Below are 18,140 nucleotides of genomic sequence, written 5' to 3'. Positions count from 1 at the left end.
TGGCAAACAAAACTGGTTTTAACAAAAGCTTTCTGAATATAAAATTCTATTAAAAATTAGAAAATTTACAAGAAATTAAATCTTGTTTATGGTCAAATCAGGAACGAAATTTGTGACTTTTGTTACACTAAAGAAATGAGTTAGTCGTGGACAATAATAATTCAATCCTCTTTTGGGTCCAGTATTTTATGGTAAAATAAATTACATCAGCACAGTCAGGTGTATTAAAATTCCTTGTAATAGGGCTTGCCTTGAAATAGCTGTGTGTAAAAGCAGAAACTGTGTGTTTTAGAGAATTAAATCGTTAAAACCTGAAAGTTTTAGATTGTTTAGGACTATTTATTCAGGTCATTATCAAGTACGTGTTTTGGTATGTGTGTAACGTCATGTAATGTTCCTGCCTTGGATCACTCATTTGTATAAAATCCAATCACTTCTTTTCGCGCCAATCCCGACTATCAGGGCGGAAGTTTGTTGTGTCACCTGACCTAGAAGGGCCCACAACTTTCGCGCCACTGCAAAATCCCACCCCTCCTCTCTGTAAGACGCAATTTGATTGGCTTATGCCCACGTCAGACTCGCGCCACTTCTTGGACCGCAACTGCAGGGAGCCGCAAGCTGCAACTGAATGAATCCCGGACTCCGGTGCTTTTAACAAACTAAACCGTGAATTAAAGGTGCGCGTCAGTTAAGTGTTGCCTTTGAAGGTGTCCTGAATAAGTTTACGTTACTTGAAGTTCACGGTTTGCAGCCATGGCTCGTAAGGATTATGCGGCTGAGAAAGGTATGGTTCACAATAACAGCATGGCAGCAACAGGTTGCTCACTGTTTTAGCCTTTTAAATGCATGTATGTTCTTAGACTCACTCTGGGAGTTTGTGTTTACTTCAATCGAGTGTACGGGGGTATAAAATCCGAATATCTCCCCTTGAAACATGTTAAAACATTAGTTGTAACTCGTTCGCTCCTCGAACAAGGTTACCTCCCAGTTACTTTCTCCTTCAGTTCATATAAGCTAACACGTAGGTATAGTAAGTTTTGCATCATTCTATGATCGGATAAACCCGGATGTGTGGTACCTGCATGTATTTTAAATGTGAACAAACTTTTCTGGATGATAGCAGACTTGATAGCGGTTAGGTATTGTCTCTGAGCCTGTGACTGACTGCTGGTGACCCGGATGGATCTTAAACAAAGGAGCAGGCGCCACTGCAAGCACATGTGCAGCATTAACCTGCAGGCTTTCGGTTTACTATCAGAGCCGTTACAGAGTTTGATAAAGCATATTTTAGTGACAACACGCTAAAGTCACTGTAAAAAGTGTGCGATTGAGTATTTAAATAGCTGTATGGATGGAAACTCTCGCATAACAACTCTTTAAACGCCGGGACAACTTTTGTTAATGTCTTTAAATTCGATTTCCATCTGTCCTCGTTGCAGAATAATATTGATATGAAGAAATATTCAAAAGAAATCGTGATTTTGGATAAGTAATAGCTAGTTGTAACAAATAATTGAAATTCTCATAAATTATTTAGCTTAATTTTTTTCAATCACATCAATAAATTAAAATTCATATTACCATTATTAATCAAAAAAAAATGTTTTATTAGAGTTTTGAGACAAAAAGAAATAATTTTGTTGTTTCGGCCTTGAAATTTAGAATAAACTCAAATACGAATGTGACGTCAGAGTTTTAACTGCCACTAAAATAAGCTTTCAAAACGTTGCATATCAGCAAACGTACTAACAAAAGCCTTCTGAATATTAAAGTAACTATACTTAACGGTCCTTAAAATGATGATATTTCTAGTAGGAAAAAAAAAAAAATGTCAATGATAATTAAACAAGTGTATGAAGACGCTGAGAGAATAGTGCGACTGTTCCATAGCTTTCAATTCAGTTGCTCAACCAACGGTTGTACATAAGTGAGCATGTTCCGAAACTTTACAATAACCCAATCCATCCTTAAACCGATGAATTTACATTCCTGGGTAAACAATTTAGTGAGAAGTTTACAGTGAGGGTCTTTTGTACTTAAATCATTACAGTTTCTGCTCTAACGCTCCGTGGTTATGTAAAGAAGAATCGTTATTAACGCGCCGCCTCGACCCATCCAAGCTAAGCTAACACAGAAAGATGGCTGTAGGTTGAAAACAACAGCAGGGACTATTCTAAACAGCGGAGGGGTGGCGGAGGGATATCCGAGTGACGAGGCACAAAGCCATGTGCTGCTTTGTTTACAATAACATCCTCGAACAGAGAAATAACAAACCAGAGCTGCAGATTTTTTTGCTCATCGTCGAAGTAAGTTAATCATTTAAGTTGTCTTGCTCGGAGTAGTTTGGTTTCTGGTAACTTGGAATTTGATATTGTTAATAGTTACGGTTCTTTCGAGAAGTGAGGGATATTTTCTCAAAAAGATGGACACTGAGCTGAACGCGCCTGTTGTATTTACATCTCGATCCGGAGCTATCCGCTGCGCACTTACTTCTCTCTAAAAATATGACGGTGTGTAAACTGGAGAGGGATTTGATTCATGTGAAGCATCATTGGCAGTTTGTGCTCTACAGCGAGCTATAGTGACTCATCGAGATTACAGGATGCCATGTTACTCAACAAAGGGGGTCGTCGCAGGACAACAAATTAGCTCCCAGTCTCTAGGCCCACTTGTGGTTGTGTTTTTAAACCTACATTCACAACAGATTTCAAACTTAAAGAATAGCATATATTTTGTTCACACTATATACAATGAGTACTCTGGTGTTTGTGTTGAAAGCTAACTGTAAACTCTCCACCCTGTGTCTGCTGAATGTGGCCTGTGTGTCCCTGTTTTGAAATGGTGCTAAAGGTGTCCTTTTGTTTGTTTTCTTTCTATAGAAAAGTGCAAAAGGTTCCTTCAGGAGTTTTACACAGAGGATGATAATGGAAAGAAGGTCTTCAAGTATGGAGCTCAGCTTGTAAGTACAGTTAACAAACAATAAGGCTTTTACTGTTGACAGTTTTAGCTTCAACTTGCAAAATGTAAATCCATAATCATACATAGATTAGGAAGTTATGTGGAAAATTGGAGTGCTTCCCAGCTGTGACACAAACTTTTTTAAGTAAACATGGTAAGATGTATATATTTGATATGTTCAACCACATGCATGTATGTTTTGATTGATTTTTATTTGTTGAGCCAGGATTGCTGACCCTGTTTTGCTAAATTTGAGCTGATTTTTTTCCCAACATTATATTTATTGTTTTAACAAGCTTAATGCAAACACATCAATGCACGTAACACAACTATGTGCAGAAAAACCAAACATCACTCAGGTACACAAACAAGGGTCATAAAGCAAAATAACAAGGATTTTTGTGTGTAAAAACAAACAAGCAAAAAAAAAGAGGAAAAACAATAAAAGAAAAAAAATATATATATATATATAGATGGATCCATGTACATACACTTACACACATATATTTACATAAATACCCACATACGCATACACATATTAGTGAACATACACATGTATCACATGTAAGTATATGATGGGAAGATAAGTTAGAACTCAAATTATTGTTGGTGTTTTAAATCAAGATAGTGACAGTGATTATAATGAGTTATGCCTATACAAATACATGTAAAAATTACATATATATTTAGAAATTAAGCATAAATATGTAATAAAATTAATAAACTGATAAAACATTTTTTTAAAAAGAGAAATAATTTAAATAAATAAATATGTATAGGATAAAAAGATCCATCCTCCAGATGTTATTAAAGTGTGACTCCTTCCCCTTCAAAGTGTATGTAATATTTTCTAAGGGCAGAGTTATGGACAGTTCAGAAAGCCATTTTTTAAAACTTGGTGTACCAACCTTCTTCCATGAAGTAAATTTGAGCCGATTTCTTTGAATTGTACATAAAGTAGTTTGCAAACAGCCCATGCCAAACAAAATACTAAGAAATAATTTGTTTTTATCATGTGTTATGATCAAAATGTGTGATTTGATCATTTTTGTTTCTTCTTGTATGCTTTGACTAAATTTAATTTTGACATAATATTTTAAATTTTGGATAATGAATTTTGAGAATTTGAAAATGATTGATCTAGAGCTGAACAATTAATCGAATTTAAACCGAAGTTGCAATGTGACAGAGTGCAATTTTCAAATCGCAGAGTCTGCAATTAAAAAAAATAGAATTAGAAAAAGTTTGATGTACACAGACCTGGAGAGGATATAGTAACTTGTGCTCCGTCTTCCTTAAAACCACCAAAAGTCAAAATGCTGTTTTTTTTTTCTGCCTAAAATATTACACGTCTACTAATCTTGGAGTTAAATCAATCAGCCAATATTCTGTGATCATGATAATTAAATAAAGTTGTGTTATTTGTGTCAATTCATGCTTCAATCCATTTCATTTCATCATAACATGTAGGCCTGAATAATATAGAGTGATTTATTAATTGTTAAAAAAAAATGACATGCTAAATCGCAATTGCAATATTGGTTAAAAGAAAATCGCAATTAGATTATGTTCCAAAATCGTTCAGCCCTAGATTGATCCTACCACTTTTTCAGGAAAGAAGGAAGTTTTTTTTTTTTTTTTAATCATTTACCTGTCAACTTTAATGTTAAAAAAGTGTAAACTTTGAAGGGGTTATCTCAAAACGCTAACTTGCATATGGTGTTTACATCTGCTTAATCTGGAGCAAATGGGGTCTTAAAGTTTCTCACTTGTTTTTCACACTATACTTCACTAAGAAAATACTTATTCTTTTTCTTTTTGAGTTTCAAACATTATAAACTTGTATCAGTATGATGTTGTCTCATCAAGTAATTTATCCGTGTTGCAGGTGGCACTGGCCCACAGGGAGCAGGTGTCCATCTTTGTGGATCTGGACGATGTGGCAGAGGAAGACCCTGAGTTGGTCGAGAGCATCTGTGAAAATGCAAAGCGCTACACGGGACTGTTTGCAGATGCCGTTCACGAGCTGCTGCCAGATTACAAAGAAAAAGATGTGAGTTGATGCACCTTGACTTTAAAATACTCCTGTTCATTAACTTTTCCTGTACTGATCTGGATGTGACTTGATTGACCTCTATAACTAACCCATCCATTACTTTTAACACTTCCAGATTGTGGCCAAAGATTCCTTGGATGTGTACATTGAGCACAGGCTGATGATGGAGCAAAGAGGTCGTGACCCTGCAGACACTCGCGACCCCAGAAACCAATACCCACCGGAGCTGATGAGGAGATTGTAAGTCACATCAAGGCTTACATTTTTCAACTTCTGCTTTGTTTTCCCCCAAATCATCCCCACAAGACTCCATGTTGAATACCAACGCTGTGGACTTTGTCTCCTGTCCACAGTGAGCTCTACTTCAAAGCTCCCAGCACCTCCAAACCCAAAGTGGTGCGTGACGTGCGAGCAGACAGCATTGGGAACCTGGTGTCAGTGCGAGGAATCGTGACCCGTGCCACTGAGGTCAAACCAATGATGTCCGTCGCTACCTACACATGTGACCAGTGTGGTGCAGAGACGTACCAACCAGTAAGATCAGATTCCTTCATTTGTTTCCTGTGACAATGATGACACTTGTTACATGGGAACCATAACATCCTGTCTTTGTGCTTCAGATCCAGTCGCCCTCCTTCATGCCCCTCGTTATGTGCCCCAGCCAAGAGTGCGTCACAAACAAATCAGGAGGTCGACTCTACCTGCAGACCAGGGGCTCCAAATTCATCAAGTTCCAGGAGCTGCGTATCCAGGAGCATGTAAGCGAATGTACCCAGAGACACTGTGACTCACTGTTGATCTGTGATTATTTTAACAAGTGTCTTCTGTCGTCTCACAGAGCGACCAGGTGCCTGTAGGAAACATTCCCAGGAGCATGTCTGTGTACGCCCGAGGAGAAAACACTCGCCTGGCCCAGCCAGGAGACCATGTAGCCATCACCGGAGTCTTCCTCCCTCTTCTTCGCACAGGATACTCTCAGGCCGTCCAGGTATGATGAAGACACAAGCTTAAAGTGATACTCCGGGATGGAACAAGTTGGGTCCTATCACAAGGTTTAGGGCAGAAATTACCCCTACAGCAGTGTTTTTGTGCAGCAGAAGCCCAGGGCGCTCGTACCAAACACCCCCTCCCTGCTCGTCAGCCGGTTTCCTCTGCACTCAGACGGGGCCATATTTTACTTGACAAAAAACCACAAATAAACGGACTCCCACCGGAAAAATCTGATATCGGTCTGCATTCATGCTTTATTTAAAGAATTTTCATTGGTTACTTTCACACAAAAACACCGCTAAATAAGGCTCTGGTACTCATCTGACGAGCAGGGAGGGGGTGTTTGGTGTGTGCGCTCTGGGCTTCTGCTGCACTAAAACATTGCTGTAGGGGTAATTTCTGCCCTAAACCTTGTGATAGGACCCAACTTGTTCTATCCCGGAGTATCACTTTAAGGTCAAACTTGTCCCTTTAACGAGACTCAGACCTTATCCTGATGTGGTTTTGGTCGTTTCAGGGTCTTCTGTCAGAAACCTACATGGAAGCTCACAGCATCACACTCATGAACAAGACGGAGGATGATGAGCTCGGGAATGAGTATCTCAGTGACGAGGAGCTGCGCAGCATCACAGGTTTGACCAAACTTTAAGAATAAGATGCTTTTACACTCTGTTTTTTGCACTCTTGATTGAAATATGATTTTTCTGTGACAGATGAAGGATTTTATGAGAAACTGGCCGGCTCCATCGCACCTGAGATCTATGGGCATGAAGACGTAAAGAAGGCTCTGCTCCTGCTGCTGGTCGGAGGTGTTGAACAGGCGCCCAAAGGCATGAAAATCAGAGGTGAGCGGTCACTTATCTCCTAATTGTGTATGTTTTCCTAGATCTCTACTGACAAAATCTTAAAAATCAGATGTATCACGACACTTTGACCATTTCTCAACTGTTTGCTTCAATAAAAACTTCTTGAAAGCTGCAACAACTCTTCCTGTTTTGGCCCCTCTTCTCCTTAAGGCAACATAAACATCTGCCTGATGGGAGACCCAGGAGTTGCCAAGTCCCAGCTGCTGTCCTACATTGACCGTCTGGCTCCTCGAAGTGAGTGCAGTGTTGTTTTTTGGAGTAGAAGTTGTGTATCTGGTTTAATGTTTTATCTGTTGAGGTATTTTCTCCTCCTTTAAGGAGTTTAATGGTTGAACATTAACTTGTGATGAGCTGGTGTGGAGAGGAGAGTTGAGGGAAGTGTTTTCAGGGTGAAGAAGAGGAGCAAGATAGCTATTCTTTCCAAACGCTCCATCACAGTGTCCCTTCTTCTTCTTTTTCTTCAGGTCAGTACACAACAGGTCGTGGTTCATCTGGCGTCGGTCTGACTGCAGCTGTGATGCGTGATCCTCTGACTGGAGAAATGACCCTGGAAGGTGGCGCCCTGGTGCTGGCCGACTTGGGCATCTGCTGCATTGATGAGTTCGACAAGATGGCGGACGCTGACCGCACAGCCATCCACGAGGTGATGGAGCAGCAGACCATCTCCATCGCCAAGGTGAACAAAGCTGCACCAATCGCAAACATCAGAGAGTTTTAATACCATACCCAGCTTGACTCACCCTTCCTGTTCATGTTCAGGCCGGCATCATGACCTCCCTCAATGCTCGCTGCTCCATCCTGGCAGCCGCCAATCCTGCATATGGTCGCTACAACCCCCGGAAGACCATCGAGCAGAACATCCAGCTGCCAGCCGCTCTGCTGTCCCGTTTCGACCTGCTCTGGCTGATTCAGGACAAACCGGATGCTGATGCTGACCTGCGTCTGGCGCAGCACATCACCTACGTCCACCAGCACTGCCGCCAGCCACCCACCCACTTCACCCCCATCGACATGAAGCTGATGAGGTACTTAAACGTTTTAGAGTTGAAACGATTCCTCGAATGATTCAAGGTACTTGATTACAAAAATTACTCGAGTAATTTTCTCCGCCTCGAGAAATCGTTTAATTTTAAAAAAGGATCAAAGAGTGGTATTTCAAATAGAGCTGAGGCCATATTAAGAGAGTTTTCAGACCCCTCAAGCTACCTCTTATACAAAATAGCAAGTAGCAACAAATCTAGCTTCTTTTCTGGAGTTTGGAGACTAATGGGTCATTCATTTGGGGCCGCAACATTTGATGAGATGTACAAGGCACAAAAAAATGTGTCAAAGTGTGTTTACAAATTTTGGAGCTACCAAAGCAAGTGCTCTTATTGACATGCTGTATCAGAAAATTCTATTTCTTAAAGAGAAAAATTTTCATTTGAAAAATAACTGCTCTTTAACTAAACAAAAATGTATTTTATCCGATTAATCAATGGGATTTTCAGTAGAATACTCGAATACTAAAATATTCGATAGCTGCAGCCCTAATACGTGTAAAGATATGTTGAATTTGATATTGTCAGAAGAACAAGCTTCAACAACAAAAATCCTCTTCACCTCCAGGCGTTACATCGCTGTGTGTAAGAAGAAGCAGCCCGTGGTGCCGGAGAACCTCGCTGATTACATCACAGCCGCTTACGTAGAGATGAGGAAAGAGGCCAGAGTCAGCAAAGACACCACCTTCACCTCCGCACGAACCCTCCTCTCCATCCTCCGTCTGTCCACTGCTCTGGTGAGAAACACGCCTGAGGCAAAATGTAACAGGCTGATCCTGATAAAAACAAATCTGAAGCTTCATTAGTTCCTGAAGTGTTCCTGTGTCCGTGCAGTGTGTGATAAAGTGCTTACAGTGCAGGTAGTGATGATAACCTGGCCTACTGCAGTGTGAGCACTTCTTTCCCACGCTGGATGATAATCTGCCAAGCAACAAGCGAGTGTTTCTCATTCCTCATCAAGTGAGAAATCAATTACATGCTGACAAGAGAGCATTCTTTGTGTTTCTTTGGTCCCTGGCTGCCAAAAGTGCTGTTTGTGCAGGTAGCAGTCATCCACCTACTGCAAAACCAGCACTTCAGGCGGATGGAGGACGGTGTGCTGCAGTAAAAGTGTCCACAAGAGGGCAAGCTTCAAGCATCACTGTGTGAAAAGAGTTTTGCATGCATGTCTGAGTGTGAGATAAGATGCTACAGATGTTTTTGTATCTGCTCCTGGTCAGCTTTGCAGGGTGGGCAGTCAGCCTGTGTTCGAAAGGAGCCGCTGTGCAAACCCATGCAAAACTGACCATGAGCAGAAATTTCAGCCACATCCTCCACAAAAAGAAAAACACCTGATTTCCAAAAAATTGTCTTCACATTTCAGTGCTTACGACAGATTAGCTGGTGTTGAGAGGCGGAGACTTGGGCAATTGCCGGCCATCCCAGAGGGCATTGCACTTGTCTCGGTCTGACAGTGCCGGCACAGCGCAGCCATGTTCTTAACCACAACAAGATTCCCAAATCACACAAAAGTGTTTGAATCATGATCAAATCTCAAACCTCTCCTGACTTTGTGTGGCCTCTCTGCAGGCTCGCCTCCGCATGATGGACTCTGTGGAGAAGGAGGACGTCAATGAGGCCATGAGGCTCATGGAGATGTCGAAGGACTCGCTGCAAGCTGATAAATCCAGCAACACGAGGTCAGTATTCACAGGGAAAACTTCAACTTGTTCAGACCATAGACTGTATATAGCAGGGGTCTGCAGCCTTTACTTTTCAAAGAGCCGTTTTGCCTCAGCTCATTTGGATGAAAGTCATTCGGGAGCCGCAAAATCTACTTTATCTTCACTTTGAGACAAAAAAATGTATAATCTGGTGAATAATTATCTAAATGAGAAGTTTTTGTGTGTGTTTTGTGATTTATTAGTTTTTTTATTTTTAATAAATCTGAGATATTTGAGAAGTTTCTATAAGTTGAAAATTTTTTTAAACAAAATTCAAAAATTTGTTAAATAAAAAATGAATTAAAAAATAGGCAAAATTGTGATATTTTAAAACATTTGCTGAAATGTTAGAATTTGAAGAAAAAAAAAACTAAATAATGCAATTTCTAAATTTTGCTTAACTTCCAACTATTGAAAAACTTTCTAAAAATTGCAAAAAATGGGGATTTATATAAAGAATTCAAAATTTTCTTAATCTTAAAAATATGGATTTTTTTTCTTAATATGAAAAAATGTCAGAAAATTGAAATAAAAAAAATCCAGAAAATTGCAAAAAAATTAAAAGCTTAATTCAAGAGGTGTATCATAAATACCCTCTGTAAGAAAAATTTAATTTTGAAGCCAAAATACCCCTGTCTCAGGCGCCACCATCTGTAGCAATTGCAGCCAGAGTCTGTGCAGTAGAGACTGAGGGATTCTGGGAGAATCTGAGTGGGACCGGATGACAAAAATAATATTTTCTTTCAAGAGTCTAATCACTTCCTGACTCTACTTCCCGACATATTTTACAATCCCCGAAAAAAAAACACAAAATCATCAGCTTTTAATCATCGTTAAACGTTACTCGTTTTTAACCTCATATAACTAATGAAATAGAAACTGTTCAGAAAAAAGAGGACTTGAATACAAAACAGTCAAATAATATTTTCAAATCACCACAACAATCAGACGTGAGAAAAATTTCTACGAGGTGTATTAATTTATTAAAGTTTGACCACAGCCCATCTGGAATGACTGGGGAGATGGATTTTTTGACCTGTACTGCAGCCAGCCACCAGGGGGAGCAGTTTTTGTGGAGACCTCACTTCCTTTTTTTTTTTTTTTTGCAGTCTATGGTTCAGACCGGATGTGGTCTAAACCCTTTATGGGTTTCTTGTATACCTGTAAGAGAGGCTGCGTATCCTGAAGGAGGCTGTAAAACGTCTCTGGTGGTTTTTTATTGAGCTGTGTTCACACGGTAGCATGTTCAGAGGCAGGCGTCAGCACTGGTGCCAAATTTAACCCCCTCTTTAATTTGACTGCTTTTAACTCAATGCATTTATAGCATCAAGGGTAAAAAACTTTAATTTAAAAAATGTTTTAAAAACTGGCTCCTGTTTTAATATTTTCTCCATGCTTAAGCCAGAATGCAAAGTGTATTGCTGTGAAGAGTATGAAGCAGACAGCATCCGTTTACACTTTCTCCTTTCCCTCTTCATTCAGGACTCAGCGCCCCGCAGACGTCATCTTCTCATTGGTGCGTGAGCTCGCCACAGAAGGCGTGACAGGCCGTGGCGGAGCAGGTGGAGTCGTCCGCATGGCTGAAGCGGAGCAGCGCTGCGTCTCTCGTGGCTTCACTCCCGCTCAGTTCCAGGAGGCCCTGGAGGAGTACGAGGAGCTGAACGTGTGGCAGGTCAACCAGGCTCGCACTCGCATCACCTTCGTTTAAAAAAAGAAAAAACACCACATCATAAAGCGGGACCGCCTCGATACACGCCTCGTTCTACACCTGATGAAAATCTTAGTTTTGGGCTTTTTTCAGACTTTTGGGGGATTTTCTGTCTTCAGCATTTTGTAACAAAAGTTAAGTCCTGGATATTTTAAAACACGGCTTTTTCTGCAAGTATTCCTGCAGTAGGAGATCCATCACTTTTTATTTTCCCATTCCACAGAAAGTTGCTTGTAAATATGTATGTCATGATGTATTATTGTGTAGCTTCTGCAGTTTACAGCTTAAAGCTTCAGTTTCCTGAACACGGAGCATTTCTTGTATATTTTTCATGCTGTAATGCAAATTGAGCAAACCTGCCTGACATGGAGTTTTGTATTTGGACAGATAGTTATAATAAATTGATGCTTGAATACTGTTTCTTGTGCTTAATGTGGGCTGGACACAGGAAATGTGAAGTGTGCTGAGACTCCCTCTGAACACCTGGTTTGTGGACGGAGCAGCCGCGCTGACATAATTACTGTTTTCTGACACGTCTTCGTTGTAAAGCTCCCGACTAACGGGGGTGTAGCCGATCATTATTTTCTGAGTGTTTGGTCCATAAAACGGTGACAAATCGCCTGTAGCTTTAGGAAAATCTGAGGACCATGTCTGTAACTGGTAATGGCTCTGCTCATAAAAAGAAAAGATTCAAAGTTTTTATTTTTTTTTTCCATAAGGTAGAATGTTTAAAGACAATGAAAAATCAAAGTCACCAAGGATAACTCGCTGCTACAGCATCCTTTATCTGTGTTCTGTATTTAATGGTTTTAAAGTCCCCAAAAAACATTGTGAAGACCCTGGACTGTCTTCAGGATCCAGAAGCAAACATGGATGTTCAGGAATAGATTTTAAGACATGTTAACAGTTGTAAACAAACTCATTGAGTAAAATAACATGAGTCTTTTTCACTTGGGCTTGAAAAAGTAATTTAGAGCAGATTCTAAATTCTGGAAACAGGGATTTGACACTTTGTAAACTTATTTATTTCACATCTGGGCTAGAGGAAATTTTAAATTAAAAAAACACTGGTTTCATTGCAAGTGGTTCAGGATCTGACTTAATCTCGATAAAGTGGGGTCTAAATTTGATTTGGCCGCTCCATAAACCAGGGTCAGAGCCAGGATTTCATTTTTGAGTGGGTCATACAAATTTTGGCTTGGCCTTAAATTGCAGAAGTTAGTGTTTCACTATTTAAATTTATTAAAGAAAGACAAACTGATATAATGCTGTTACTATTAGGGATGGGTACTGAATTCTGACAAAGGTACTGGGTACTGATTCACGTAAAACCAAAAGGTACCATGTTTAGGTACCTAAATGCATCCTTGTGACTGTGAGGGAGTGGGAGAGTAGGTGATTTTCCATGCTGGACATGAACACAGCATGTCAAGGTTAAATATTGAAGAATAAATATGCTAAGCTGCAATTTTTTTATATTTTATTATCAAACAAATTGATATTTCTACTGAATACACAAAAAAAAGTACTGAAATATGGTTCCTTTGAGTACCGGTACCAATTGCCAGGTATCGTTCTAAATGTAAAAGAATGGGCTGAATTAATTCTTTCATTTTCTTTTTTTTTTTCCTTTTTTTTTTTTTCTTTCTTTTTTTTTTTTTTTTTTTTTTTCCCTTGTCCTGTTCAGCGTCACGACAACAGAATTATGGTCTGGCTGCCGTATTGTGCAGAACACATTTGCTTTTCCAAAGGGAGCCGTTAATGTATAGAGCTGCCCTTGAGTGTTAAAATGGTACTCTTTATTATGTTGAAATGCTGACTCAGCATTTCAACATATTGTTATCCTGTGACTTTATTATGTTGAAATGCTGACTCAGCATTTCAACATATTGTTATCCTGTGACTTTATTATGTTGAAATGCTGACTCAGCATTTCAACATATTGTTATCCTGTGACTTTATTATGTTGAAATGCTGACTCAGCATTTCAACATATTGTTATCCTGTGACTTTATTATGTTGAAATGCTGACTCAGCATTTCAACATATTGTTATCCTGTGACTTTATTAAACTTCTTATTCTTCCGTACGTTTTTTGGCTCTTTTCACAGCCTTCAAATTTTGTCCGATTTTCACCGTTCAACTTTTAAACTATTCAGCTTGTTTAGGAATAGTGTGCTATATCTTTTCACTTTTCTAACTATTAAACTTTTTGATTTATTCAGCTTTTTCCAAAAAAATTTCTCTATGTTAAACAGATGGGAAATTTCAGCTCCTCTGACTAAAATCTGCTTCAACTTCAACAAGCTCTAACTTCAGCTTACTTCCACTTACAGACTTCATTTTTGCTTTAAAATGTTCACTGATCTTTCCACTACTGATATCTGTAATAACTTTTTTAATATCTTCAACTGTTTTTGAGATTTCACTGTATAAGCGACACAAACTTTTCACTCTTTTCACCTCTCCTCCTGCTCTCAGAGGGCGGAATGTTTTCAATTTGACTGAGAGAAGCAGCTGCTGCTACTGAAAAAAACTGCCGATTAACCTGCCATAAAATTCTCAAACTTGACTCAAATCAAACAAAAAAGGCTGCTACTCCTTCAACTTCAACTGCTTCTACCTTTTGCAGACTTTGACTCGAGACTCTGTTCACACATTAAACTGGTCCTATTCTCCTCATCTCATTTACACATTAATCATAGATTTCTGCTTTCTTCTACATTTTTGAGATTTCACTGTTTGGTTTCTCTCTCTTTTTATTTAATTATTTTAACTTTTGTAGGCTGATTTACATTTCCACTGTATCCACTTTCTTTATCCACTCATTGTCTTTTCCTCATTTCTCTTAACATTTTTTTTTTCCTTTATTTTACATTTTCAGTTTTTTCCACTTTTATTCAAACTTTTCCAGCTTCAGCATTTCAACGCATTTGCTGCAAGGAAATGCAACTTCTCTAGTTATGTTGAAATGCTGATTCAGCATTTCAACATATTGTTATCCTGTGACTTTATTATGTTGAAATGCTGACTCAGCATTTCAACATATTGTTATCCTGTGACTTTATTCCACTTCTTCTTCTTCTTCTTCTTATTCTTCCGTACGTTTTTTGGACCTTTTCACAACCTTCAAATTTTGTCCGATTTTCACAGTTCAACTTTTAAACTATTCAGCTTGTTCAGGACATGTGTGCTATATCTTTTCACTTTTCTAACTATTAAACTTTTTGATTTATTCAGCTTTTTCCAAAAAAATTTCTCTATGTTAAACAGATGGGAAATGTCAGCTCCTTCCTTTAAATCTCCTTCAACTTTAACAAGCTCTAACTTCAGCTTACTTCCACTTACAGACTTCAATTAAACTTTAAAATGTTCAGCTATCTTTCCTCTCTTCAGGTTTTTATCTGCTCTTAAACAGCTTTTACTGTTTTTGAGATTTCACTCTTCAAGCAACATAAACTTTTCCCACTTTGCCCTGAAATCGAAGCTGCTAGACTGCGGAATGTTTTCAAATAGAGTGAGAGAGGCTGCTGCAGTAAGGTTGTGCGAATCTCGATCGAATCGTCATAACTTCCAAAATCTTCACAGCAGGTAAATAAAAACTACATCACGACGTTCCCTGAAGGCTCCTGCTTCTTACAAAGGCAGTATTTTACCAAAAAAATGTACAGTTTTGCCAAAAAACGCCTCAGTGTGAGAGTAACGCTCATATCCCTGTAACCTGTAGTAATGTTAAAATCTGACCTATATTTCTCATCAACTTGATTCCTAACTACTTTTATACATCACCCTCCTGCGGTCAGTTTTAATCCCACAGTTCTGGGAAGAACAGCATCTTGTTCATCAGAGTCTCCAGATTCTCACAATGTTTTTGTTTTTCTTCTAGCCCTTAGGGTTTCAGGGTAAATGCAGTTTGTTCGGACCTATGTCTAGCCCAAAAATCCAGCTTAAGATCAGTGGATACAAAGGAGTTCCAAAGTTCAACTGCCATGTCACACTCATTATGACATCATGATGATCACCATGGTAACCACACAGCTGTGGGTAATCACTGATTAGGTCTTTGAAGGACAGAGCAACACATATGTTTCTTTATTATGCCTGGACAGCCAACCCAAACTGTCTTACACGAACGCATACAGCCAACCCAAACACATACACACAAATACACACACACCAACACACACACAGACACAGACACAGACACACACACACACACACAGACACACACACACACACACACACACACACACACACACACACACACACACACACACACACACACACACACACACACAAACATTTAACCATCCAAAACAGTGACAAGGCAGCAGAAGATTCAAACATGACAACCCTTTCATCACACACAGCTGTTTATACTGAGTAATCAAAACATCCAGGAACAAAGACACACATGTACTTCAGTTACTTATAATACCATACCTCCCCCTTTGACTTAATCTACATGCTCCACTATTTATACAGCTTTGTCCCACACCTAATAATTGTCAAACTGCTACTTTTTCTTCTTCTTTCTTCCTTTCTTCTTACTAGTGCTTCATTAATCTCTGTACTGTTTTTTCCCCTATTTCTTCTACTTCTTCTCTCCATTCCACATTTTCAGCTCTAGTTCACATCATAACCCTCTTTTTAACTTTTAAATGATTAAACTTTATTTAAAACATTTTACCATCAAAAACAGAGACTGCAATAATATTCTGATCCCCTGCAACTCCTTCAACTTCAACTGCTTCTACCTTTTGCAGACTTTGACGAGAGACTCTGTTCACACATTAAACTGGTCCTATTCTCTTCATCCCATTAACACATTAGTCATAGATTTCTGCTTTCTTCTACATTTTTGAGATTTCACTGTTTGGTTTCTCTCTCTTTGTATTTATTTATTTTAACTTTTAAAGGCTGATTTACATTTCCACTGTATCCACGTTCTTAATCCACTCCTTTATTTTACATTTTCAGCTTTTTCCACTTTTATGCAAACTTTTCCAGCTTCAGCATTTCAACGCATTTGCTGCAAGGAAATGCAACTTCTCTAGTTCCACTTCTTCTTCTTCTTATTCTTCCGTACGTTTTTTGGACCTTTTCACAACCTTCAAATTTTGTCCGATTTTCACCGTTCAACTTTTAAATTATTCAGCTTGTTCAGGACATGTGTGCTATATCTTTTCACTTTTCTAACTATTAAACTTTTTGATTTATTCAGCTTTTTCCAAAAAAATTTCTCTATGTTAAACAGATGGGAAATTTCAGCTCCTCTGACTAAAATCTGCTTCAATTTTAACAAGCTCTAACTTCAGCTTACTTCCACTTACAGACTTCAATTAAACTTTAAAATGTTCAGCTATCTTTCCTCTCTTCAGGTTTTTATCTGCTCTTAAACAGCTTTTACTGTTTTTGAGATTTCACTCTTCAAGCAACATAAACTTTTCCCACTTTGCCCTGAAATCGAAGCTGCTAGACTGCGGAATGTTTTCAAATAGAGTGAGAGAGGCTGCTGCAGTAAGGTTGTGCGAATCTCGATCGAATCGTCATAACTTCCAAAATCTTCACAGCAGGTAAATAAAAACTACATCACGACGTTCCCTGAAGGCTCCTGCTTCTTACAAAGGCAGTATTTTACCAAAAAAATGTACAGTTTTGCCAAAAAACGCCTCAGTGTGAGAGTAACGCTCATATCCCTGTAACCTGTAGTAATGTTAAAATCTGACCTATATTTCTCATCAACTTGATTCCTAACTACTTTTATACATCACCCTCCTGCGGTCAGTTTTAATCCCACAGTTCTGGGAAGAACAGCATCTTGTTCATCAGAGTCTCCAGATTCTCACAATGTTTTTGTTTTTCTTCTAGCCCTTAGGGTTTCAGGGTAAATGCAGTTTGTTCGGACCTATGTCTAGCCCAAAAATCCAGCTTAAGATCAGTGGATACAAAGGAGTTCCAAAGTTCAACTGCCATGTCACACTCATTATGACATCATGATGATCACCATGGTAACCACACAGCTGTGGGTAATCACTGATTAGGTCTTTGAAGGACAGAGCAACACATATGTTTCTTTATTATGCCTGGACAGCCAACCCAAACTGTCTTACACGAACGCATACAGCCAACCCAAACACATACACACAAATACACACACACCAACACAGACACACAGACACAGACACACACACACACACACACACACAGACACACACACACACACACACACACACACACACACACACACACACACACACACACACACACACACACACACACACACACACACACACACACACACACACACACACAAACATTTAACCATCCAAAACAGTGACAAGGCAGCAGAAGATTCAAACATGACAACCCTTTCATCACACACAGCTGTTTATACTAAGTAATCAAAACATCCAGGAACAAAGACACACATGTACTTCAGTTACTTATAATACCATACCTCCCCCTTTGACTTAATCTACATGCTCCACTATTTATACAGCTTTGTCCCACACCTAATAATTGTCAAACTGCTACTTTTTCTTCTTCTTTCTTCCTTTCTTCTTACTAGTGCTTCATTAATCTCTGTACTGTTTTTTCCCCTATTTCTTCTACTTCTTCTCTCCATTCCACATTTTCAGCTCTAGTTTACATCATAACCCCCTTTTTAACTTTTAAATGATTAAACTTTATTTAAAACATTTTACCATCAAAAACAGAGACTGCAATAATATTCTGATCCCCTGCAAGTCCTTCAACTTCAACTGCTTCTACCTTTTGCAGACTTTGACGAGAGACTCTGTTCACACATTAAACTGG

At 39.0% G+C, this 18,140-nt stretch overlaps 1 protein-coding gene across 2 annotated transcripts; it reads left to right on the top strand.

The window, feature by feature from the left end:
- Positions 1-566: 566 nt before the first annotated feature.
- Positions 567-11,738, top strand: mcm7 (minichromosome maintenance complex component 7). Of its 2 annotated transcripts, none has more exons than XM_074674930.1 (15): positions 567-784; positions 2,880-2,959; positions 4,847-5,011; positions 5,130-5,254; positions 5,368-5,548; positions 5,635-5,772; positions 5,853-6,002; positions 6,522-6,636; positions 6,718-6,849; positions 7,021-7,104; positions 7,335-7,546; positions 7,630-7,895; positions 8,479-8,647; positions 9,480-9,589; positions 11,096-11,737. In XM_074674930.1, the coding sequence occupies exons 1-15, from the start codon at positions 754-756 to the stop codon at positions 11,319-11,321; spliced, it is 2,184 nt and encodes a 727-aa protein (XP_074531031.1). In that variant the 5' UTR covers positions 567-753; the 3' UTR covers positions 11,322-11,737. The 2 variants fall into 2 exon arrangements, with proteins under 2 accessions (XP_074531031.1, XP_074531032.1); XM_074674931.1 differs by lacking the exon at positions 567-784 and adding an exon at positions 2,243-2,306 and having other exon boundaries at positions 11,096-11,738.
- Positions 11,739-18,140: the final 6,402 nt, after the last annotated feature.

Source organism: Halichoeres trimaculatus, unplaced genomic scaffold (genome assembly GCF_033239565.1).
Source record: "Halichoeres trimaculatus isolate MK-OKI-2021-1 unplaced genomic scaffold, fHalTri1.1 fHalTri1_scaffold_7, whole genome shotgun sequence".
Taxonomy (NCBI): Eukaryota; Metazoa; Chordata; class Actinopteri; order Labriformes; family Labridae; genus Halichoeres; species Halichoeres trimaculatus.
The sequence above is the reverse complement of the archived record's forward strand: the minus strand, read 5'-3'. Positions and strand labels throughout refer to the sequence as shown.